Source organism: Coregonus clupeaformis, chromosome 18, assembly GCF_020615455.1.
Source record: "Coregonus clupeaformis isolate EN_2021a chromosome 18, ASM2061545v1, whole genome shotgun sequence".
In the NCBI taxonomy this organism is placed as follows: domain Eukaryota; kingdom Metazoa; phylum Chordata; class Actinopteri; order Salmoniformes; family Salmonidae; genus Coregonus; species Coregonus clupeaformis.
This window is the reverse complement of record NC_059209.1, coordinates 53,410,444-53,436,248: the sequence shown is the minus strand read 5'-3', so window position 1 is coordinate 53,436,248 and position 25,805 is coordinate 53,410,444. Positions and strand designations below refer to the sequence as shown.

At 44.3% G+C, this 25,805-nt stretch overlaps 2 protein-coding genes across 3 annotated transcripts; both read right to left on the bottom strand.

Annotated features, from left to right (window-relative positions):
- Positions 1-1,914: 1,914 nt before the first annotated feature.
- Positions 1,915-10,889, bottom strand: LOC121573430 (ankyrin repeat and death domain-containing protein 1A-like). Its single transcript, XM_041885408.2, has 15 exons — positions 10,637-10,889; positions 8,003-8,103; positions 7,745-7,843; positions 7,493-7,591; positions 7,156-7,260; positions 6,925-7,029; positions 6,699-6,797; positions 6,375-6,473; positions 6,113-6,211; positions 5,859-5,957; positions 5,479-5,577; positions 5,272-5,367; positions 4,533-4,734; positions 2,815-2,946; positions 1,915-2,717 (listed from the first exon to the last, which is right to left on the bottom strand). Exons 1-15 carry the CDS (start codon positions 10,800-10,802, stop codon positions 2,662-2,664), a joined length of 1,656 nt encoding a protein of 551 aa, XP_041741342.2. The 5' UTR covers positions 10,803-10,889; the 3' UTR covers positions 1,915-2,661.
- Positions 10,812-24,493, bottom strand: LOC121573422 (DNA polymerase kappa-like). Of its 2 annotated transcripts, XR_006661976.1 has the most exons (16): positions 24,388-24,493; positions 24,052-24,200; positions 23,714-23,833; positions 23,432-23,584; positions 21,855-21,986; positions 21,575-21,731; positions 20,776-20,994; positions 20,422-20,546; positions 20,109-20,275; positions 19,953-19,985; positions 17,021-17,117; positions 15,828-15,999; positions 14,345-15,622; positions 13,718-13,766; positions 13,247-13,392; positions 10,812-10,895 (listed from the first exon to the last, which is right to left on the bottom strand). XR_006661976.1 is itself a non-coding variant. In XM_041885395.2 (15 exons), exons 2-15 carry the CDS (start codon positions 24,178-24,180, stop codon positions 13,308-13,310), a joined length of 2,916 nt encoding a protein of 971 aa, XP_041741329.2. In that variant the 5' UTR covers positions 24,181-24,200; positions 24,388-24,493; the 3' UTR covers positions 12,779-13,307. The 2 variants fall into 2 exon arrangements, 1 of the variants encoding a protein (XP_041741329.2); XM_041885395.2 differs by lacking the exon at positions 10,812-10,895 and having other exon boundaries at positions 12,779-13,392.
- Positions 24,494-25,805: the final 1,312 nt, after the last annotated feature.

The following is a 25,805-nucleotide window of genomic DNA, read 5'->3' as shown; positions in this document are numbered from 1 at the left end:
TGCTCCTCCTCCTCTCAGCAGGGCCAGGGGACCTCCAGCAGCGAGAGTTCCTCCAGCACACACTCAGCCTACCACATACATTCTATCAAAGTGGTTGAGTAAACACACACATGCAAAACCATATCACATAGGAACATTCCACTCACCTAATATGCAAAGGCAAGCAACACTGAAGCATGCATGAGAGCACCAGCTGTTCCGGATGACTATGTGATCACGCTCTCCGTAGCCGATGTGAGTAAGACTTTTAAGCAGGTCAACATTCACAAGGCCGCAGGGCCAGACGGATTACCAGGACGTGTACTCCGAGCATGTGCTGACCAACTGGTAAGTGTCTTCACTGACATTTTCAACATGTCCCTGACTGAGTCTGTAATACCAACATGTTTCAAGCAGACCACCATAGTCCCCGTGCCCAAGGACTCTAAGATAACCTGCCTAAATGACTACCGACCCGTAGCACTGACGTCTGTAGCCATGAAGTGCTTTGAAAGGCTGGTCATGGCTCACATCAACAGCATTATCCCAGAAACCCTAGACCCACTCCAATTTGCATACCGCCCCAACAGATCCACAGATGATGCAATCTCTATTGCACTCCACACTGCCCTTTCCCACCTGGACAAGAGGAACACCTACGTGATAATGCTATTCATTGACTACAGCTCAGCATTCAACACCATAGTGCCCTCTAAGCTCATCACTAAGCTAAGGATCCTGGGACTAAACACCTCCCTCTGCAACTGGATCCTGGACTTCCTGACGGGCCGCCCCCAGGTGGTAAGGGTAGGTAACAACACATCTGCCACACTGATCCTCAACACGGGGGCCCCTCAGGGGTGCGTGCTCAGTCCCCTCCTGTACTCTCTGTTCACCCATGACTGCATGGCCAGGCACGACTCCAACACCATCCTTAAGTTTGCCGACGACACAACAGTGGTAGGCCTGATCACCGACAACGATGAGACAGCCTATAGGGAGGAGGTCAGAGACCTGGCCGTGTGGTGCCAGGACAACAACCTCTCCCTCAACGTGACCAAGACAAAGGAGATGATTGTGGACTACAGGAAAAAAAAAGAGGACTGAGCACACCCCCATTCTCATCGACGGGGCTGTAGTGGAACAGGTTGAGAGCTTCAAGTTCCTTGGTGTCCACATCACCAACGAACTATCATGGTCCAAACACACCAAGACAGTCGTGAAGAGGGCACGACAAAGCCTATTCCCCCTCAGGAGACTGAAAAGATTTGGCATGGGTCCTCAGATCGTCAAAAAATTCTACAGCCTCACCATCGAGAGCATCCTGACTGGTTGCATCACCGCCTGGTATGGCAACTGCTTGGCCTCCGACCGCAAGGCACTACAGAGAGTAGTGCGTACGGCTCAGTACATCACTGGGGCCAATCTTCCTGCCATCCAGGACCTCTATACCAGGCGGTGTCAGAGGAAGGCCCTCAAAATTGTCAAAGACTCCAGCCACCCTAGTCATAGAGTGTTCTCTCTGCTACCGCACGGCAAGCGGTACCGGAGTGCCAAGTCTAGGTCCAAAAGACTTCTCAACAGCTTCTACCCCCAAGCCATAAGACTCCTGAACAGCTAATCATGGCTACCCGGACTATTTGCACTGCCCCCCACCCCATCCTTTTTACGCTGCTGCTACTCTGTTAATTATTTATGCATAGTCACTTTAACTCTACCCACATGTACATATTACTTCAACTACCTCAACTAGCCGGTGCCCCCCGCACATTGACTCTGCACCGGTACCCCCTGTATATATAGCCTCCCTACTGTTATTTTATTTTACTTCTGCTCTTTTTTTGTTGTTGTTTTATTTTTTACTTTTTTGTTAAAAATAAATGCACTGTTGGTTAAGGGCTGTAAGTAAGCATTTCACTGTAATGTCTGCACCTGTTGTATTCGGCGCATGTGACCAATAACATTTGATTTGATTTGATTTGAAATAGACGTAGTCTTCCCATGCATGACTTAGTCAAGCTGATACACCTGCACATTTGAATATTCCCAAATATTTTAGACATATGCTACACCTCTCTCACACACACTTATGAGGGTACTATGAAGGACCTGAACCATTTCTGTGAGAACTACATTTAGGATTAGAGAAAATAATTTTTCAAATGCATTCAATAAATCTGATATTTCTAACACTCTGGAATGGAAAGGAGAATGGCGACTGATATAACCATCTTGTTATTTAAAGAGCATTTGATGACTTTCACTAGTAGTTTTACCTCTCAAATTGTGAATGACAACTGTTTTTATATTTGGTTTATTTTTATTTGTTTTTAAATTATGGAAAGTCTGACTGTTTTATGTGATATTACATTTTACATTATTTTGTGTTGATGATGTGTGGAGAACAACACCTGAGTTCAAGTTTTCAGGACTGTATCAAAGCCATATGTTTATGTTTTGGCCACAGTCTGCACTATAAACTCTTAATGTAAATTGCTGGAATGATGGAACCTGAATAAAACATGAATTGGAGGCAAATGTGCTCATAGAATAATAAACAATTTCTCTATGTATAAATGAAATGTGTACTACTGAAGATCCATTGAAAAATAACTACACAAATGCTCTGCTTTGGAAAATTATGTTGTTGACTGAACGCGTGCCCGTACATGTCCATGTCATTTATGAAAGGATGCATTTCTTCACGTCTCCTTCCTCTATGTCCAGTCGTATTTTATCTGGAAAACAACAAAACACCCATCTGTAATTTGCCGTTATGACTTCAACATAAATGTTATATTTTCCTATGCGGTAAGGGTCATGGACACCCCATACCTGCTACGGTCTTGTTGCCTATGGCAAGCAGACCCTGGTAGAGCTCTTTAGCAGGACTCCTCTGGGCCAACTCTACCCCATGAAGCCAGATCAACAGCATCCTGTTCCCATGTTCCTGGTAGCTCTGCTGCCCTAAAACACACACACACAGAGCAAACACATTGAATTAGAATATGTTCTGAGTCCACTTACCTGGTAAAATAAGGCTTAAATTACTAATTTAGTGTAGTTAAGGCTTTCCTTGGTAATGTCACCCAAGTGGCTTGTTTTTGGAACAATGGCAAATGAGTACAGAATCAATAAAACAGAATCCCTCTTTTACCTACACCACCGGTCAAAGGTTTAAGAATACCTACTCATTCAAGAGTTTTTCTTTATTTTGACTATTTTCTACATTTTAGAATAATAGTGAAGACATCAAAACTATGAAATAACACACATGGAATCATGTAGTAACCAAAAAAGTGTTAAACAAATCTAAATATATTTTATATTTGAGATTCTTCAAATAGCCACCCTTTTGCCTTGATGACAGCTTTGCTCACTCTTGACATTCTCTCAACCAGCTTCATAAGGTAGTCACCTGGAATGGATTTCAATTAACAGGTGTGTCTTGTTAAAAGTTAATTTGTGGAATTTCTTTCCTTCTTAATGCGTTTGAGCCAATCAGTTGTGTTGTGACAAGGTAGGGGTGGTATACAGAAAATACACATATTTGGTAAAAGACCAAGTCCATATTATGGCAAGAACAGCTCAAATAAGCAAAGAGAAACGACAGTCCATCATTACTTTAAGACATGAAGGTCAGTCAATACGGAACATTTCAAGAACGTTGAACGTTTCTTCAAGTGCAGACGCAAAAACCATCAAGCGCTATGATGAAACTGGCTCTCATGAGGACCGCCACAGGAAAGGAAGACCCAGAGTTACCTCTGCTGCAGTGGATAAGTTCATTAGAGTTAACTGCAACTCAGATTGCAGCCCAAATAAATGCTTCACAGAGTTCAAGTAACAGACACATCTCAACATCAACTATTCAGAGGAGACTGCGTGAATCAGGCCTTCATGGTCGAATTGCTGCAAAGAAACCACTACTAAAGGACACCAATAAGAAGAAGAGACCTGCTTGGGTCAAGAAACACAAGAAATTGACATTAGACTTGTGGAAATGTGTCCTTTGGCCTGGAGTCCAAATTGGAAATTTTTGGTTCCAACCACCGTGTCTTCGTGAGACGTGGTGTGGGTGAACGGATGATCTCCGCATGTGTAGTTCCCACCGTAAAGCATGGAGGAGGTGTTATGGTGTGGGGGTGCTTTGCTGGTGACACTGTCTGTGATTTATTTAGAATTCAAGGCACACTTAACCAGCATGGCTACCACAGCATTCTGCAGCGATACGCCATCACATCTGGTTTGGGCTTAGTGGGACTATAATTTGCTTTTCAACAGGACAATGACCCAACACACCTCCAGGCTGTGTAAGGGCTATTTTACCAAGAAGGAGAGTGATGGAGTGCTGCATCAGATGACCTGGCCTCCACAATCCCCCGACCTCAACCCAATTGAGATGGTTTGGGATGAGTCGGACGGCAGAGTGAAGAAATTGAAATATTTTATCTTTATACTTGGTATTGATAATAAATTGAGTTTCAATTGATATTCCTGTGAATGATTATCCCCTGGGCTACAGTGTGAGCAAAAGGTGTTGTGTGTGTCACCTGTCCACTGCTCCTCGATGGCAGCCACCTGCTGCTCAGTGAAGTGCCAGTGCAGTGCCAGCCTCTTCCAGTCGCCCGGCTTCAGCAGGCGGTAGGCCAGGTGCCAGGCCTTACCGCGGACCTGTTTGCTCTCTGCACGGTGGTCTAATTTAAACGTCAGCGGAGTCTGGCTGTGAAGGTTCTCATTAAGCTCAGTGTTGGCCTGGAAGGGTAATCACATCTAGTCACCTGAGAAAGGACAAGCTTCACAAACTGAGAGCACAGAGCAGTGAGTGTCCAGAGATAAGCACACGCAGGCCCATGCTTATTGAATGCCAGAGCCACTTGTTTTGACTGTCAGGTAGGGTTGGAAGATACGCTAAATCAAATTGACACTGAAATTGGTTGTCAAGCATTTCAGGTCCATAAATCATTTTCTCACCGCCAGCGTTAATGGTATTACAGGGATTCATCTGGAGTTGTGACTTTAGGAAATTAATAATCTGTGATTAATGTAATCATTGATTTCCAGCTCCAGTAAATTGATTAGCAGATGACTTCAGCAACGTATTAGTCTCATTGATTGATTGATTGAATTTACTGCATTTGATCATACACATACAGTACAGCTATATCACTTATAGGGAGGTCTCTCACATAACAGTAGGCTACACGTTCTACATTCGTTCTACAACTATAGAGGAAAAACAAACACACAATGAAGTTAGTTATTTCCATTGTGGTCCTCTGTTAACATTACCCTCCTCCATGTCAAATATCTCTCTGCCTTGATGATCATGTCCACGATGATGACCTCGTCTGCTCGGGCTGCCACACCCAGTGCTGTTTTACCCTGCTGCTCAAAACAGAAACAGTTGTGTGTTGAGTGGGAAGTTGTCGTGAAGAGGAGAGGGGTCAAAAGAGCCAATTCATGGTTAGATCATCGTTCTCGGTGTCCATGTTTCACCTTGTCCTGGAGGGCCAGGTCCATCCCAGCTTTCAGAAGCATCTCAACAATGTCCACTCTGGCCAGCTCTGCGGCTACATGCAGGACAGTCTGGGACCTCTGAGGAGGACAGACAGGAACTCAAGGTATAAGTTGCCCTTAACCACAGATCTATGGTCAGATTACCAAACCCATAACTTCAACCATTACAATGTCTCTGTCCCAAATGGCACCCTATTCCTACATAATGCACTACTTTCGACAGGGCCTGGGACTCTCGGAAAAGTAGTGCACTATGCAGAGAATAGGGTGCCATTTGGGACGCAACTAATTAATTATAACATTGATGTGGACTGAGTGCACTCTTTTACAAGTGGACTGAGTGCACGTGTTGTACATACGTGATCAGTGACGTTGACGTTGCAGCCAGCCTCCAGCAGTGTGTGGATGACAGGGATGTGACAGTTCTTCACTGCCAGGTAGAGAGGAGCCTGGAGGTGCTGCCAATAGAGACACAACCAAAATGGACCATTATATAGAAACTCTATGATGTCAGGTCATACTACGGACTACTGAGTAATTACACAGATAACAGGTTGGCTTTATTCATGGTTGACCAAGACGTAGTACCAGTTCACTATGCTCACTCTCTCACCTGGTTTTGTAAGTCCACCTGGGCCGAGTTCTCTATGAGGAGTCTCACCAACGATGTGTGGCCCTTCTCTGAGACAGGGTGTAGAGCACTGCTTTGGTCCTAAGAGGGGAGAGGAGCGGTTCCCATTGAATAGAGATGTCTAGGAGTCTATTAGTAGGCAAAGTACTGAAGTAGAATAAACTGGATGTGATTTAGTAACTATGCCTGGTGGTGACCATTTTAGCGAATAGTTGGAGTGTGTGGTTTGTCTTTGCAGGCGTACCATGGTGACAATGTTTGGGTCACAGCCTGCCTCCAACAGAGTCTGTACACAGTCCTCATGGGCGGCGCCAGCAGCCAGGTACAGAGCCGTCTCCCCAGCCTGCCATGAATACGTCAGTCATTTATCAGCCATTGACCTGAAGCAGCTACTGCAAGGTGTAGCCATTGAGCAAACAGCTCCATTGAAAAAGAAAAGGCGCAACACTCGCTCACCATGAAATATTATTTGTTTTATTAAAGTAAGGTTAAAATATGAAAGTTTCGGCCTTCAATGGCCTTCATCAGAATCAAACAGCTCCAGACAGCGTTTACAGTGGGACTCTACCGTATTGACTTCATCGCGAGTATCAAAGCTCTCCAGCAGTATCTGGACAACGTCCAAGTGGCCATTGCTGGCAGCCAAGTGCAGAGGTGTGTCCCCATTCTAGCATTTAGAGGAAGAGGAAAAGCAGGAGGAAGGGAGAGAAACATAGTGAACAGGAAGGGGAAATAGAGGAAGAAACAGTGGAACACTCATACAGCCTCTTAACAGGTGTAATACATAGACACACCTGGTCTTCCTCCATGGTGGCCATATTGTACGCCTCCTCCATCAACATCTGCAGCATCTCCACAGAGCCATGCTCTGCTGCCAACGCAAACGCCCTGTGTCCAGACTGAGAGAGAAAGGGTGGGGGATGGGAGGACAGGAAGAAAAAGGCTCAGCTTATTGAACTAAGGCAGCCCAATCAATATTTGAAATGGATGCAATGGTTACTGATACTGTATGTATATGTAGTTACCAGGTCCTCTTTGTCCAGCTCTTTCATCCTCAGGTCGTAGATAATGAATGTCATTATGTCAGTGTGGTTGTTGATGGCAGCACAGTGCATGATGTTCATTCCCAGCTGAGAAGAGAGAATACAACTCACCATCTCCATACATGACAACTTGACATATTGGATTCTCCAATGGTTATGGAGAAATTGGCTTGATGGTTGATTATTGTAATTTATATCCCAGATGGCTGAGATGTCAGAGAACAGCTTAGGTCTGAGCAGCAGGACGAGGAAAGGGATTTCTGAGACACATTCAAGGCCTTCGTGAATAGGAAGATGTTTTTAAACAGAGGTTCCCTACCGCATTCTCAACCTTCTGGTCAGCACCACCCTGCACAAGCAACTTCAGGATGGGCAGACTCCCAAACCAGGCAGCCAGGTGGATGGCTGTCACTCCATGCTGTGTGAGTATGTATGAAAGAGACAGGGGGAGAGAGAAATAGTTTAATTTTGACAAACCATGACCATTCTCTCCACGTCTGAGTGTTTGTTGAAGAGGACAAGCTTTAAATGTCACCATCAGTAACACTGGAAAAGTGTTGTGTCTTCCTACCTTGTCCTCTTGATTGATATTTGCTCTGCGCTGAAGGAGGACTTGGACGGCCTCTATGTTTTTTCCAGCAACTGCATAGTGCAGGGCAGTGCGATCATGCTAGGGTCAACGCATGGGACAAGTTATTCTAACAAGTGACACAGAACAGAATACATAGCTCTAATAAAAAAGTAACAGCAATAGTATCTGATCGTTTCCTGTAGTCCCACTAACTGCAGTGTGGAGAAGATGTTCTTATGGATATGAGGACTGACTCACCAAGTTCTTTGCGTCGACCTTGACTGCCCTCCCCAGAAGCTTCATGGTCTGTACATCATTTATCTTCGCTGCTTCAATATAATCCTTCTCTAGCTCCAGCACTGCAAACACACAACAGACACACAAGGTGCTTCACAACAAGTAAGACATCATGTTTTTCTTCTGAGAAAATGGGTGTGTGAAATTTGAGTTATTATGACTAGTATGAGGGTGGAATTGGTAAGGTGTGTGTGTGGCCTATACAAACACAGCTCTTTGCACACTGGGTGTTCACATCCAGTCAAACCATTACCCATGACAGATTCAGGGTAAGCCTAACATGCCTAAGGTTTTCCAACATGGATTCAACCATAGGAATGATCAGGGATTTGGTCAAGAGCATTATCATTTCTACAGTATATTATCACAACAGAATCCATGCACAGCCATTATAATTGAGAGGATAAGGATATTCATTGCTTGCTTTGGTCTATGGAAGAATTTGCTACAGTGAGGGAAAAAAGTATTTGATCCCCTGCTGATTTTGTACGTTTGCCCACTGACAAAGACATGATCAGTCTATAATTTTAATGGTAGGTTTATTTGAACAGTGAGACACTGTTTACAACAAAAAAATCAAGAAAAACGCATGTCAAAAATGTTATAAATTGATTTGCATTTTAATGAGGGAAATAAGTATTTGACCCCCTCTCAATCAGAAAGATTTCTGGCTCCCAGGTGTCTTTTATACAGGTAACAAGCTGAGATTAGGAGCACACTCTTAAAGAGAGTGCTCCTAATCTCAGCTTGTTACCTGTATAAAAGACACCTGTCCACAGAAGCAATCAATCAATCAACATCCATTCCAAACTCTCCACCATGGCCAAGACCAAAGAGCTCTCCTAGGATGTCAGGGACAGGATTGTAGACCTACACAAGGCTGGAATGGGCTACAAGACCATCGCCAAGCAGCTTGGTGAGAAGGTGACAACAGTTGGTGCGATTATTCGCAAATGGAAGAAACATAAAAGAACTGTCAATCTCCCTCGGCCTGGGGCTCCATGCAAGATCTCACCTCGTGGAGTTGCAATGATCATGAGAACGGTGAGGAATCAGCCCAGAACTACACGGGAGGATCTTGTCAATGATTTCAAGGCAGCTGGGACCATAGTCACCAAGAAAACAATTGGTAACACACTACGCCGTGAAGGACTGAAATCCTGCAGCGCCCGCAAGGTCCCCCTGCTCAAGTAAGCACATATACATGCCTGTCTGAAGTTTGCCAATGAACATCTGAATGATTCAGAGGAGAACTGGGTGAAAGTGTTGTGGTCAGATGAGACCAAAATCGAGCTCTTTGGCATCAACTCAACTCGCCGTGTTTGGAGGAGGAGGAATGCTGCCTATGACCCCAAGAACACCATCCCCTCCATCAAATATGGAGATGGAAACATTATGCTTTGGGGGTGTTTTTCTGCTAAGGGGACAGGACAACTTCACCGCATCAAAGGGACGATGGACAGGGCCATGTACCGTCAAATCTTGGGTGAGAACCTCCTTCCCTCAGCCAGGGCATTGAAAATGGGTCGTGGATGGGTATTCCAGCATGACAATGACCCAAAACACACGGCCAAGGCAACAAAGGAGTGGCTCACAAGAAGAAGCACATTAAGGTCCTGGAGTGGCCTAGCCAGTCTCCAGACCTTAATCCCATAGAAAATCTGTGGAGGGAGCTGAAGGTTCAAGTTGCCAAACGTCAGCCTCGAAACCTTAATGACTTGGAGAAGATCTGCAAAGAGGAGTGGGACAAAATCCCTCCTGAGATGTGTGCAAACCTGGTGGCCAACTACAAGAAACGTCTGACCTCTGTGATTGCCAACAAGGGTTTTGCCACCAAGTACTACGTCATGTTTTGCAGAGGGGTCAAATACTTATTTCCCTCATTAAAATGCAAATCAATTTATAACATTTTTGACATGCATTTTTTCTGGATTTTTTAAATGTTATTCTGTCTCTCACTGTTCAAATAAACCTACCATTAAAATTATAGACTAATAATTTATTTGTCAGTGGGCAAACGTACAAAATCAGCAGGGGATCAAATACTTTTTCCCTCACTGTAGCATTGAATTAATATTCACCAATGTTTCTCAACATTTGATACCATAATTACAAGAACACAATTGATGATCCTGTCAAACAGGGCAGAAGTAAGTCTCTGTTGCCTCAGGCTATTATTCTTTCTGTTAAATTTGACCTTAGGCAATTCCATGGTAAAAGAGTGATGCTGAGACTCCGATTTCTCACTTTAAAAAGCATGTCAAACAAAAACCAATGATTGCAAAGCTAAACAAACCATACAACAATTTCCACTTAGAATTGTACAAAAACACATTTTACTTGAAGAACAGTGCAGATGGCACAAACAGCACAAACACTCATTCTGTTACCAAACTTTGCATCTACACTGTATTTCAAGTAAATGTGTTTTTTGTAAACATGTTCAGTGTTTACTCAAGTTATGTTGACACTGACAGAATAAAACATCTGATGTTTTTGATCACAAATTTTTAAAAAATCTAAACAGGGCTGTCAGTCACTAAACCTTTTACATGCACAAGGACACAGACACACATGCACACACCTGGTACTCACACATCTCTTCGTTATCGTAGCTGTTGGTCTGCTCCGTCTCCTTGTTCTGTATAAAGTCAGTGAATCCCGTGACTGCTTTTTTTGTGTTTTTTTGTGTGTTTGTGCTCAGGTTCAGCTCCTTCATCAGCTGCGCCCCCATCCTCTCCTTCAAGGACCTTCTCTCCATGGTGAATATCTGGTGACTTCTCCCTGTAGCCTGGGCTGGATCCCAGTCTGTCTCTGCTTTACACTTGTCTTGCCAAACAACCACGTAGCATTACTGAATGAATGCAGAAAGTCTGGTCAGGAACAGGTCCTTTTCACTGAAGCAGATACTGAGGCTCTTACTGCATAAGGAATACAAAGTGGTGTGGAAATGGAGCAGTGTATGTACATTCCCAGGGCTGGGAGGCTGACCTCTGTTTACTCTAGAAGCCCACACCCTTCACGGACTCGCTTCTGGTCAAAGTGAGTGCATAATAACACCTGCACGGCCTTACCTACACTCTAAGCCTGGAGTAGTGAGCTGTATGAGTGCAGATTCATGTTTATTTGACTATTGAGCTCCTATATGTTCAGTATACTATTATTATGAATCTAAGCTCCAATCAAAACTACAAAAGTAGTTGAGGCCTTAGGTGTGTTTAAATGGATTTGTACTGCACACATTAAATGCTCATCAATGTTGACACAGACTTTACCAAGTTTAACGAGGAGAATAATTGATTGCCAACTCAGTTCATTCAGCAAATTTACAATGTGGTCATAACTTTGTTTCCACAAGAACATTGCTCCATCTTAAATACTAAATGCACATTTAAATACAATCTTACAAAACAATTTAGATATTTAAGTTATGCAAAACTTAAATACACTGAACAAAAATATAAAACTCAACATGCAACAATTTCAAAGATTTTACTGAGTTACAGTACATAAGGAAATCAGTCAATTTAAATAAATTCATTAGGCCCTAATCTATGGATTTCACATGACTGGGAATACATATGCACCTGTTCATCACAGATACCTTTTTTTTTTAAAGGTAGGGGCGTGAATCAGAAAATCAGTCAGTATCTGGTGTGACCACCATTTGCCTCATGCAGCGCGACACATTTCCTTCACATAGAGTTGATCAAGCTGTTGTCCCACTCCTCTTCAATGACTGTGCGAAGTTGCTGGATAATGGCGGGAACTGGAACACGCTGTCCTACACGTTGATCCAGGGCATCCCAAACATGCTCAATGGGTGACATGTCTGGTGAGTATGCAGGCCATAGAAGAACTGGGACATTTTCAGCTTCCAGGAATTGTGAACAGATCCTTGAGACATGGGGCCGTGCATTTTCACGCTGAAACATGAGGTGATAGCATTGGATGAATGGCACGAAAATGGGCCTCAGGATAAAATGCAATTGTGTTTGTTGTCCATCATGGGGCACTGTTCACAACGTTGACATCAGCAAACCGCTCGCCCACACGACGCCATACACACTGTCTGCCATCTGCCCGGTGCAGTTGAAACCGGGATTCATTCATGAACAGCACACTTCTCCAACGTGCCAAGGGCCATCGAAGGTCAGCATTTGCTTACTGAAGTCAGTTACGACTCTGAACTGCAGTCAGGTCAAGACCCTGGTGAGGACGACGAGCATGCAGATGAGCTTCCATGAGACGGTTTCTGACAGTTTATGCAGAAATTCTTTGGTTGTGCAAACCCAGTTTCATCAGCTGTCCGGGTGGCTGGTCTCAGACGATCCCACAGGTGAAGAAGCCAGATGTGCAGGTCCTGGGCTGGTGTAGTTACATGTGGTCTACGGTGGTGATGCCGGTTGGACGTACTGCCAAATTCTCTAAAACGACGTTGGAGGAGGCTTATGGTAGATAAATTAACATTAAATTCTCTGGCAACAGCTCTGGTGGACATTCCTGCAGTCAGCATGCCAATTGCATGCTCCATCAAAACTTGAGACATCTGTGGCATTGGGTTGTGTGAAAAAACTGCACATTTTAGAGTGGCCTTTTATTGTCCCCAGCACAGGTGCACCTGTGTAATGATCATGCTGTTCAGCTTCTAGATATGCCACACCTGTCAGGTGGATGGATTATCATGGTAAAGGAGAAATGCTCACTAACAGGGATGTAAACAAATCTGTGCACAAATGTTGAGAGAAATAAGCTTTTCGTGCAGACCAACACTTTATATTTTTGTTCAGTGTATTTAAAAAATGTAATCTCATTCTGTTTAGTTATTCTATTCAAACCACTATTCTTCACATTCATTGTGCTTCTTGTTAAAAGGCTGTTGTGGTCGGACCAACTCTAATCAATGCTTATTCTTCTTTACATTTAAAATAGTGCAAAACACAAGACGCAAAAACACAGAGTCCCCTCATTTAGCAGCAGGTAGTACATGATAAAGTATAGCAGTATAATAAATAAATCAAGCAATTTTTTATGACTTATGACCATTATGACGTTAAAGAATGCACAAAATACATTAAAAAAAACATTATTGAAAGAAAAAAGTGCATCTTCAATGCTTGAGTAAGTAATCCAAATGCCCGGCAATCCAAGAAGTACTAGGTAGGTAGGCATGGTTTCTAGTGAGGTCACCAGCACTCCATTCACCTGAGATCCAGGTAACAGTCAGTCTTCATCACCGTCTGAGAATAAGATGTCCTACTCAGGATCACCTAAAGAACTTGTCGATGGTGTTCCGAGCTGGGCCCAGGGCTTTGGCCTTCTTAGAGGGGGGCTGGGGAGACGAGCCTCTCCTGGAAGAGTAGCCAGAACAAAACACAGCACATTTTACTGCACGATTCTCTCTGTCTGCACCAGTATCTGAAACCTTGTCAACTTCTGGTCAATGTTTTAATCTACCACACAACATTTGTGTTTACTTAAGTCCATTGTGAATGTGCTGACTTTCAAGTCAATTGACAACGTTAATTGATCAATTCAAAGCTAGGGTGTTGCTAACACCATGAGTCAGTAACGATGGGTACATCTAATCAATTCTCTCTCTCCTTCTCTCTTAGTGACACTCCAATCTCTGATGGATACATCCAGTCAGAGATGTGTAAGGAGATGTAGTCTCACCTTTTGCTCTTGCCTTTCTGTGGCGCTCTCTGCAGGGGCTGCTCTCTCTCTGTGGAGGGGAAAAAAAACAGGAAAAACCATTGACAAAAAAGAATGACAACTGTCTAGGTCTGACAAGATATTAAGTCATTTGTGTTATTTTCAAAGCTATAAAGACTGCAATCTCCCAGGCAAGATAGTTAAGAGGAAACTGGAAGAGACCGTCTTTCCATTGTCAGGATTGAATGGGTGAAGAAGTGATTTACCAGTGGCAGTGAGCAGGGCAGGGGAGGCCCCACAGGGTGAAATGAGATGTCTTCTCTCTCTCAAAGGGAATCAATACACAGCCCCCACAATACCACTGTCACTGAGAGAGACAGAGGCCCACTCGCCTCACAGTGGCCAAACTAATTATTCTAATTTCACCCTTAGACTAGGACAGTTTCACTATTTCTTAGAAGAAAATATACTCAACCTCAATTTACAATCTCCTGGATTACATCTTGAGTAAAAACAGAGGCAGAAACAGGACCCATGCAAACAATGTGTATGTGACTGGCATTGGAAACGCATTGAAAACAGGGTGGGAAAGTTCCTGACCTATTTTAATGACAATGTCAGTAAATAAAACATCTCTGAAACACTGACCTTTGTGGGCAGCAGGTGTTGCATTGTGGGTGGTGCGGTCCACAGACGCCAGTCCTCCAAGCTCATGCAGGATTTCCTGGTTTAGACAGAGGTCAACGTGTTGGTTAAAGAGGGTGAGGTCATCGGTGTCCTGTGTCACCTGACACACCGGGCAGGTGAGGGCGGGGTCTCTGGGGTCATGTGACTCAGGCTTCGGCGTAGCCATTGGCCGAGGGCCACCGGGGGACAACGGACGAACACGAGAGTCACTTTGAGATGAACCCTTCAGGATGTTAGGGTCTGTACCTCTAGGTATAGATACACCTCCATTTGGACAAGTGTTAAGGCAGACAGGGTTCAGGCCCACAGTGTTCAGTGAAATATTAGTTGTACTAGTCTCATACAGAAGTAGTCCTGTATGATCACCTGCACTAGAGTCCAATCGAAGGCCCAATGAGTCCAACATGCACATACTGAGTGGGTCCCTACCTTTCTCAATCACCCCCTCCTCCCACCTCCTTTCTTCTTCAGCCATCTCTTTCTCAACCTCCTCCTCCCTCTCTTTCTCCACCTCCTCCTCACAGACACTGGAGCCTCGCTCTAGTTCTGTGTCTGTGTGAATGTTATGCTCCATAGGAACCCCACTGAGACACTGGTCAATGTGTCTGTTGAAGACTGTCAGGTCTGTGGTGTTCACCTCCCTGAAGCATACAGGGCAGGTCAGACTACCTGTCCCTGACTCTGTGGACCAGCACGATGAAGTAGACACATGGGCCTCTGTGGTGTTGGCTGTAGGTGCATGTATCATGTTGTCAGAAGCTGTGAATGCACTCATAGAGAAGTGTGTCTCTGCTGATGTATTTGGATTCTTCTGAGTGGGTGTCTGTGGGTGTCTCTCTTTGGGGTTGGTGGCCGATGAGGTTGGGCCCAGTCTGGTCTCTAAACCGTTCCACTTTCCATCCTCTGATGGGTCCGCTCTCTCAGCTTGCAGCCGCAGCCTCTGGGTGTGAGCTCTCTGGAAGAAGGACTGCTGCTGCTCCCCAGTCCTCCCCACCTCCACTCCTCCCCAGCTGGGTACCCAGGGGTGATCCTCCTGCCCCTGGCTCTGCTGTAACAGGAAAGGGCAGGGAAAGGGCTGGGTCTGGCCTGGAGGCTTAGGTTGATGTTCTTTCACAGGCTTATGGGAGGACATCTGGGAAGGGCTACTGGAGTCAGCCCCGCCTTGCTGAAGGAATCCCACAATGCTCTTCTGCAGGGGTTTCTTGTCATCAGCACTGACGAAGCTGGAAACTCGAACGCCTGCAGACACGCAAGGGTTGACTTAAAACTGCAGTGAATTGTTTTAATAAAGTTTCAAGTTCAAAGATACTAATTAATAACAGAATCAGTAGAAGGTACTTAATATATTACTGGTATATACAACATATATGAGAGATGATATTAAGTATTTTTTGCCAATGGTACACCACATTTAAACCAGTGAGAGAAGGTAAACTAAGATTACCCATGAGCCTCAGTCTCAGTGGCTGGGGGCTGACGTTGTCGATCTCAGTCTTCAGCAAGTCCTTAGCGACAGCAAAGAGCTCGTCAGTCGTAGCAACGGCACACGGCAACGTCCACGCTCTGGTTTTCACCTCAAAGTTAACATTTTTCAGCTTTAACGTCACTGTCTTGCCCTGGAAGAACACAGAGCAATGACATGGTGAATTACAGGACACATCTGGTTGGACCTGGGGAAGGAGTCAAAGGACAAAACAGACATTGATTTGACTGATAGATGACACTAAGTGAAGAAGGGTCAAAGGCATTTTCCTAGGAGCGTGATGATCATCCCCAAGCAGCCTATTCCCCAGGCAGGCTGAGGCTCACACTAGTCCCTGGTAGTCTCCATAATGGCTCTCCATTTCCTCCAGGTATCAAAAGAACATTAGGGCTCAGCCAGGGGGTGATGGCTGTGCCAAGGCAGCTCTCTCTATTGATTGGGATGGGACCAGACGCTCTAGTAATTGTGTGAGATGCTTCTTAGAGACAGATTGATTCTGGGAGCCAACACTGGTGCTGCGATGTTATACAACCCCAAAATACCCTCTCAATACCCTCTCTGAAGAAATATCCTTTCTGTTCAAGAACACTTTTCTGCTCTCTCTTCCACAGAGAAAAAATTGCAATCTGAGGCAATCAAAGCACAGATCAAGAGGCAGCCAGACAACGGCTGTTCACAATGGTGCTGAATACTAACACTGGCCATAGCAAACAGTTCCATGTACTGTCGAACGGTTCTGCATTTCACACAATAGCCACAAAAAGCCAAATACTAGGGAATCGTTGTTTGATTTTTTTAAAATGTACTATGAATACAAGAGGCTATCAGACAGTGAATTTGTGTTTAAGAAAATATACTCTAAGCAAGGAGGATAAATGTGCTACACAACTGCCCTCTATTCTAGTAATGACCTGTACTATTACTAAAAGTGTACTGTAATGAACTGAGCTGTACTTTTCAATCCTCTCCTCTGGGACCCCCAGTTGTTCCATGTATTTGAACTATTCCACAGCTAGCACAACTGATTCAACTTGTCAACTAATCATCAAGCCTTTGAATAGGTGAAACAGGTGAGCTAGTTAAGGGCTACAACACAATTGTGAAACGTCTGGGGATCCCCAAGGAGAGGTTTGAAAACCACTGCTGTAGAGTACCTTGAGATCCTCCTTCTGCAGGTCCTGAGCCAGGTCTTGACACAGCTGCCTGCACAGAGAGAACTGCTCCTCTAATGCACTCATCTCTCCAAATGTCCTACCAGAGAATGAAGGAGATAGAGAAACATGTTGGATGTCGGGAGAGTTTTACAGTATGTTCCATTATTTACCTATTTATTTCACATTTACAGTGAGCTCCAAAAGTATTTGGAAAGTTACATTTTTTGTTATTTTGTCTCTGAACTCCAGCACTTTGGATTTCAAATGAAACAATGACTATGAGGTTAAAGTGCAGACTGTCAGCTTAATTTAAGGGTATTTTCATCCATATCGGTAGCCTAGCAAGCCACCTGATCTTCGCAAGCTTACATGAACGTTTAGAAATTACAGTACCTTTTGTACATTGTCCCCCCATTTTATAGCTTGACGACTCACACCAAATTCTTCCGCTAGTCTGTCGTTCGCTACATACTATAGTCTGAGACTGCCATCATTGAAGTCGATTGAGGTGACGAGGGGCGTTGTACAAAACAAAGTCAGCAATTGGATAATCTCTAACCAATCAGAGTATCAAAGCCAATGACTAATTTTAAAACCACCACTTTACACACGTGTGTTCTGGCTCAACCCATCGGTTTCTGGACCAATCAGACGGCCCCGAATGTGTTAGCATTCGGTGAACTATTTTCTCTGTGTATATCAATGATGTCGCTCTTGCTGCTGGTGACTCTCAGATCCACCTCTACGCAGACGACACCATTTTGTATACATCTGGCCCTTCATTGGACACTGTGTTAACAAACCTCCAAACGAGCTTCAATGCCATACAACACTCCTTCCGTAGCCTCCAACTGCTCTTAAACACTAGTAAAACTAAATGCATGCTCTTCAATCGAACGCTGCTTGCACCCGCCTGCCCGACTAGAATCACTACTCTCGACGGGTCTGACCTAGAGTATGTGGACAACTACAAATACCTAGGTGTCTGGTTAGACCGTAAACTCTCCTTCCAGACTCACATTAAGCATCTCCAATCCAAAGTTAAATCTAGAATCGGCTTCCTATTTCGCAACAAAGCCTCCTTCACTCATGCTGCCAAACATGCCCTCGTAAAACTGACTATTCTACCGATCCTTGACTTTGGCGATGTCATTTACAAAATAGCCTCCAACACTCTACTCAGCAAATTGGATGTAGTCTATCACAGTGCCATCCGTTTTGTCACCAAAGCCCCATATACTACCCACCACTGTGACCTGTATGCTCTTGTTGGCTGGTCCTCACTACATATTCGTCGCCAAACCCACTGGCTCCAGGCCATCTATAAATCACTGCTAGGCAAATCTCCGCCTTATCTTAGCTCATTGGTCACCATAGCAACACCCACCCGTAGTATGCACTCCAGCAGGTATATCTCACTGGTCATCCCCAAAGCCAACACCTCCTTTGGCCGCCATTCCTTCCAGTTCTCTGCTGCCAATGACCTGAACGAACTGCAAAAATCTCTGAAGCTGGAGACACTTATCTCCCTCACTAACTTTAAGCATCAGTTGTCAGAGCACCTTACCTATCACTGCACCTGTACACAGCCCTTCTGAAATTAGCCCACTCAATTACCTCATCCCCATATTGTTATTTATTTTGCTCATTTGCACCCCAGTATCTCTATTTGCACATCATCTCTTGCACATCTATCGTTCCAGTGTTAATACTAATTGTAATTATTTTGCACTATGGCCTATTTATTGCCTTACCTCCATAACTTGCTACATTTGCACACACACTGTATATATATTTTCTGTGGTATTTTTGACTTTATGTTTTGTTTTACCCCATATGTAACTCTGTGTTGTTGTTTTTAAATCGCACTGCTTTGCTTTATCTTGGCCAGGTCGCAGTTGTAAATGAGAACTTGTTCTCAACTGGCCTACCTGGTTAAATAAAGGTGAAAAAAATAATTAAAAAGGGTTAGGGAGGTACTCAGATCCAGACTCATTGCGGAGAAGTAACTAACGTCCGTGGGCGTGGCGTAGCGTTTGGCCAGAGCAAGGAGTCTGGGTAGCCAGGCAACCCATTTTAGGGAACCAAAAGGTATTTGGACAAATTAACTTGCGTATTGAAGTAGTCAAAAGTTTAGCATTTGGTCCCATATTCCTAGCACGCAATGACTACATGAAGCTTGTGACTCTACAAACTTGTTGGATGTATTTACAGTTTGTTTTGCTTGCGTTTCAGATTATTTTGTGCCAAATAGAAATTAATGGTAAATAATGTATTGATGAGTGAGAAAGTTAGAGTCATAAATATCATACCCACCCAAAATGGCTAACCTCACGTTATTGATAATGATGAGAGGTCTTGGGGATATGATCTTTGAGCCTCTAACTTTCTCACTCATCATTATTCACGATTCATTCATTATGATCCATAATCATGGTAGCATCCACATTAATCTAGAAGTCTTCAGAAACAAGTGTTCTAGTCTTTTTAGAATAAAAGTGACTCCAAAATGACAAATTATTTTCCATTCATTTCTATTCGGCACAAAATAATCTGAAACACAACCAAAACAAACTGCAACGGCATCCAACAAGTTTGTAGAATCACAAGCTTGATGTAGTCATTACATGCTAGGAATATGGAACAAAATACTAAACCTTTGACTACTTTAATACACATAAGTGAATTTGTCTAAATACTTTTGGTTCCCTAAAATGGGGAGACTATGTACAAAAAGTTCTGTAAGTTCTAACGGTTCATCTAATATGGTTATAAAAACCTCAAATTAAAGCTGAGTCTGTACTTTAACCTCATAGGCATTGTAATTTCAAATCCTATGTGCTTGAGTACAGAGCCAAAACAACAAAAAATGTGTCACTGTCCAAATACTTTTGGAGCTCACTGTATGTTGCCAGAAAAGGAAAATAACTACCTCTCTGTGCTCATGCTTTTTCTCTCTCCTTCTCTGTAAGTAAAGACAAAAACAGACAGACTCAGTCAGATGACTTCAACTCATTTTAAGGATTCATCTTCTGTATAGCTGCCCCTCTCTGCCCTGCCCACCCCCCTCTGCCTGCCCGGCCAGCACCTCTCGATGTGTGTGGAGCCCAAGCCCAGGGAGATGTGGAGGAAGTGGTGCCAGGATGTCTCAGAGAACAGCAAGGCCAGCAGCGACATCTCCTGGCCAAGATGGACACAGCTGGTGATACCTAGAGCTCCCAGCATCTTCTCTGTCACCTTCCCAATGCCTGATACCTGGCACACCAAAAGACCACCCTTTACTAATCTTTATTTGTAGGCCATCAGCTAGCAACATGGTCCATAAACAATCTCCTAGAGTAAGCATCTCTTAAGATAGGCTGTCTAGGTTTGGGGTTGAGGTTAGGTGTACAGCAGCCTACCTTCCGGACTGGCAGGTCCTGTATGAATACCATGACAGCTTGTCGGTTAGAGGGGAGTCTGTACTGGCCGTTGGGTTTGTTCTTATCACTACACACCTTGGCCAGCATCATGTTTGGGGCAATGCCTAGAAGAACAACCAATAAAAAGACCCATGGCAAATATGTTAAATGCTTGATGTGACTACATACAGAATAGGATGATGAAGTTACACTAGGATAGTAACATATCAAATATTCCCAGAGATATTTTCACAACTATGTAACCCTCAGCTCTGTCCCAAAAGGCACCCTATTCCCTATGGGCCCTGGACAATGTGTCCTCCGAGGAACATGAACACACAGCGTCTCTCTCACCTGCGCTGGCAGTTAGTGAGGTTTTCTGCTCGATGCGGAAGCGCATCTCTCTCACCGCCTCCTCGGCACAGGTCCCAAACACCACCACGTCTCCCCCAGCCCCGCCCCCAAGAGCATCCTGCAGAAAGGGGCAGGAGGAGGAGGAGCTAGGGCTGTCCTCAAACAGGACAGGAGACAGACCCTCTACCGTCTCCTGTAGGCCATCACCCTGCTCATCAACTAGAGAGAGAGCGAGAGCAAGAGAAGGTGTGAGATAATGAGATATGATTCACAGCTGTGTGTCCATGTCTCTTATCTTCTACTCCCCTTGTCACTCGTTATGCTTGACAGGTGGCAAAAGTGAACTAGATAAGAGAAAGAGAGAGGGAATACACATACATAATTCTATGGAGAAAAAAAATTATGCACTCACTAACTGTAAGTCGCTCTGGATAAGAGCGTATGCTAAATGACTAAAATGTAATGTAAATGTAAACCCTTCAAATGTACTTTCTCTGTCCGGCAGAAAATAAAGGAAGAATTGCATGAGGCTTATGCTATTAAGTTCTTAATAACCCTCTTTCCTTTTGTTATATCTACCATAGAACCTTTCCTTGCCTTTACATCACATCTAAACTACTTAGTCTACTCTCAAAGTTGTCTTACAAATGACAACTTTATCAAAGTATGTAACCTATAACTGCAAAACGGGTTTAAAAAAGCAATCCAACAGCGTAACAAATGACCATAACACATTTATTACACAGTAATCCACTGTATTTAGACACCGACTCCTGACCTAGCACTGACACAGATGTACCTGTAGCTGTCCCAGTGTTTTTGGTCCGGAGACGGTGGGTACGCAGGGCCTCTGGCCAGACCCTCCTCTGCTCCAGGTGCTCACTGATGTCCAGGTACGCCTCGTCCAGACTCATGGGCAGAAAGTGAGGGTCATAGTCTGCAAAGATCTCCCGGACCTAGCAGAGGAATAGGATGACACATGTCTGTTTGGGGAGGATTTATACATATAGTAAAAGCCTCACTGGCCACTGAAACACTGTGTGTGTGTGTGTGTGTGTGTGTGTGTGTCATATCCTTACTTCAGCGCTCACTGCTCTGTATTTGTCAAAGTTGGTTGGAACAATAACCAGGTTTGGGCAGAGCTTCTTTGCGATGAAGCCAGGCATGGCGGCACGGACCCCAAACTTCCTGGCATGGTAGTTGGAAGTTGTCTGAGGAGAGTGGATAAAACAGATACAAGTTGTAGAGATACATAACCTGGGGCTCAATATGAGATAATTGTTGTAGTGCAATAATGGGACATTTTTCAGATCCAGATAAAAGACCATAAACCAGTTGATACGTGAAAGATCGGCAGATATGAACCTCCCTCTGGGTAGTGAGGACGACAAAATCAACAGGCTTGGCTTTCTTATTTTGACATCACGTAACTGGAGACATTTGGTATCACAAACTATATAATAATATATAATTATACATTACATGGCCAAAAGTATGTGGACACCTGCTCATTCAAACATCTCATTCCAAAATCACGGGCATTAATATGGAGTTGGTCCCTCCTTTGCTGCAATAACAGCCTCCACTCTTCTGGGAAAGCTTTCCACTAGATGTTGGAACATTGCTGCGGGGACTTGCTTTCATTCAGCCACAAGAGCATTAGTGAGGTCGGGCACTGTTGTTGGGCGATTAGGCCTGGCTCGCAGTCAGCGTTCCAATTCATCCCAAAGGTGTCCGATCTCAACAAACCATTTCTGTATGGATCTCACTTTGTGCACGGGGACATTGTCATGCTGAAACAGGAAAGGGCCTTCCCCAAACTGTTGCCACAAAGTTAGAAGCACAGAATCGTCTAGAATGTCACTGTTTGCTGTATCGTTAACATTTCCCTTCACTGGAACTAAGGGGCCTAGCTCGAACCATGAAAAACAGCCCCAGACCATTATTCCTCCTCCACCAAACGTTACAGTTGGCACTATGCATTGGGGAAGGTAACATTCACCAAACCCAGATTCGCCTGTCAGACTGCCAGATGGTGAAGCGTGATTCATCACTCCAGAGTCCAATGGCGGCGAGCTTGACACCACTCCAGCCAACACTTGGCATTGCGCATGGTGATATTAGGCTTGTGTGCGGCTGCTCGGCCATGGAAACACATTTCATGAAGCTCCTGACTAAAGTTTTTTGTGCTGACGTTGCTTCCAGAGGCAATTTGGAACTCGGTAGTGAGTGTTGCAACCGAGGACAGACGATTTTTATGCGCTATAGCACTCAGCGGCCCCGTTCTGTGAACTTGTGTGGCCTACCACTTTGTGACTGAGCCGTTGTCGCTCCTAGACGTTTCCACTTCACAATAACAGCACTTACAGTTGACCAGGGCAGCTCTAGCAGGGCAGAAATGTGATGAACTGACTTGTTGGAAAGGTGGCATCCTATGATGGTGCCACGTTGAAAGTCACTGAGCTCTTCAGTACGGGCCATTCTACATCCAATGTTTGTCTATGGAGATTGCATGGCTGTGTGCTCGATTTTATACACCTGTCAGCAACGGGTGTGGCTGAAATAGCCGAATCCACTAATATGAAGGGGTGTCCACATACTTTAGGCCATGTAGTGTACATTGCTAGCAAATGAACAGTCCTGTATAGAATCTCACCAGCATGCTCATTGAGCCCACGGCCATGGGTTTGTCCTTCAGGTCAGGACAGTCTCTCGTCTCCACCGCAGCGTAGAAGGCATCCATGTCCACATGCACAATGACATGGCTCAGGTTACGAACCCTCTCCAGGTCAAAGGTCATCTTCTCCACCTGCAACAATACGTTCAGAGGCGACAGAGCTTCAATCAAATTATAACACCTAAATACACTTACTGTATCTGTGTGTCAGAGGTCGCATAATACCTATGTGTGTGTGTATAGAGCCCGCCTGCACTGTACCTGTGTTTGTGCTTTGCTCAGCTGTTGCTCAGTGATATGTGCTTTCTGCAGCATCATCCTCTCAATGCGCTGGTTCACCTGCTGTTCCTTCTTCATCTCGTTCTCATAGAACCTGGAACCCTGTAGGAGAGGAAGGTAAATACAGAGGCTGATGACCTCCAGTAACTGGCCATGTTACACTGTGAGAAGAGAACCCACTGGGCCTCAACACAAGTGGGTTTGTCAGTTCCTGTGCCATTACATTACAGTAAGGTAGCTAACTAGGGTATTGACTCAGAGTCTAGGCGAGTGTTAGTTTGGGTGTTTTGATACAAAGACAGAAGTTCTCAACGTGGTACCTTGGAGGACTTCATGATTATCTTGTTGATCTTGTCCCTGTCAAGGCCCTCCATTCCTGCCTTGTTGTCGTTGAGGGCCATTCTGGAGAGGACGCCCTCCCCACTGGAGGAAGTCCCCCTAGTCTCCATCCTTCACCTCAAGTGAGACCCTGCATTAAATACATAAAGTTAAACCAAGCAAGAATAATTACGGTAGCTAAGTTAGCAAGCTAGCTAGCACAACATGTATTCCTTAATAACATTTGGTTAAAAATATGTTAATCAGCTAGTAACGTATGAAGCAAGTTTCCAACTATCAATGCCAAGAACAAATAATATTTTGTTTGTTTACTTTACCGTTATAAGTATCTTTTTCTTTGCCGATGATTCCTGTCTTCGGTCTTCACTCCTGAGGTTTGAATTTGCTTCCGCATGTTAGCCACGTCATTATGGGGCAGGACGGGAGGTGCATTCTTCTTCGATGAGGTTTAACCGCGGTTGGCATCCAGTAAATGTTGCCTTACCGCCACCTACTACATTTACATTTTAGTCATTTAGCAGACGCTCTTATCCAGAGCGACTTACAGTTACTACACTGGAGTATAACTCCCTTATACTTTGCTTAAAAAAATAAAAAATACAACAAATACCCTACTATCTAACACTACACTCACAATTTTTTAAAACAAAAATTACAATAATAATAATAATAATAACTACCATACTCCACTATTTAAATCTATTTATTCCTACTTCAGGCCAACAGCCTGAAAGGATCGTACACCACCACTTAACACACCCTGTAACTCTTCTGATGTCAAGTCTCGCACACCCAAATACCTCTCTGCAGCTGCCACCACTACTTCTATTTTCTGCGACTTACGTTCCATCCCTGCAGTACAGTTGATAACCATTGCTATAAATGCAAAAAATCCAATCTTACTGAAACATATATCACTTGTTGGTTTATCCCTCTGTACTGGTACAGATCTACTACTCACACCACTCCTCTCAGGATCCCTCCCCCTTGACCCATCTTCCTCTACTTTCTTCACTGCCTCAGCATATGACAACTTATGCACTACTCTAACCCTGGAAACCTCAACCTGCTTCTCTCGCACCGGACATTTCGGATCCCCAGCCCCATGGGCAATTAACACATACCACTACTTTCCCCAATGCTACACATTCCTTTGTCTCATGCCCTTCTGCACACTTCTCACACCTAGGAACCCCCCTCCTACACACTGGTGCCACATGCCCATAACAACGTAATGTATTCTGCACAAAAGCTCATACCGGATAACTTATATATCCTAACATCACTTTGTCGGGCAAAGACTCAACATCAAAACTCAAAAGAACAGACAATGACTCTTCACCACTCACGCCACCCTGTGCGTAGCACCAAACGACGAGCATCACAAACACTGGGAATCTTCCCCTTCAGTTGGTGAGCTTTCACATTTACCGCTACCCCAGTAATCACGCCTTTCAATGGCACCCTTTTCTTGAGATCAAAACACTTAATATCTCTTGCCCCCATTCGTTTAACATGGAGCGCCTGCTCCCTCTTACCAGCAGAAACACACTAGACCACTTCTGGTTACTCTCACCGATTCCACAGCACCCAACTCTGTTTTCACCCACCCTGAAACCACAAATGGATCAGCCAAAAGGCAAGGAAACACTTTTTTCAAAAACTTCACTCCTACTGTCACAGACTCATCTTTATCCTGACCCTTGGTGCAAACCTCGGGCTCCAAGAACTTCAC

Coding starts and splice junctions, on each gene's coding strand:
- LOC121573422 (XM_041885395.2), bottom strand. CDS start 24,180: ATGGAGACTAGGGGGACTTCCTCCAGTGGGGAGGGCGTCCTCTCCAGA. Junction 21,987..23,431: donor TGGGCTCAATGAGCATGCTG/GTGAGATTCTAT, acceptor CACTCTCCTCAG/ACAACTTCCAACTACCATGC. Junction 19,986..20,108: donor GGCTCCACACACATCGAGAG/GTGCTGGCCGGG, acceptor CTTTACTTACAG/AGAAGGAGAGAGAAAAAGCA.
- LOC121573430 (XM_041885408.2), bottom strand. CDS start 10,802: ATGGAGAGAAGGTCCTTGAAGGAGAGGATGGGGGCGCAGCTGATGAAG. Junction 6,474..6,698: donor CTCGCGATGAAGTCAATACG/GTAGAGTCCCAC, acceptor TATTCATGGCAG/GCTGGGGAGACGGCTCTGTA. Junction 2,947..4,532: donor CATCGAGGAGCAGTGGACAG/GTGACACACACA, acceptor TGTGTGTTTTAG/GGCAGCAGAGCTACCAGGAA.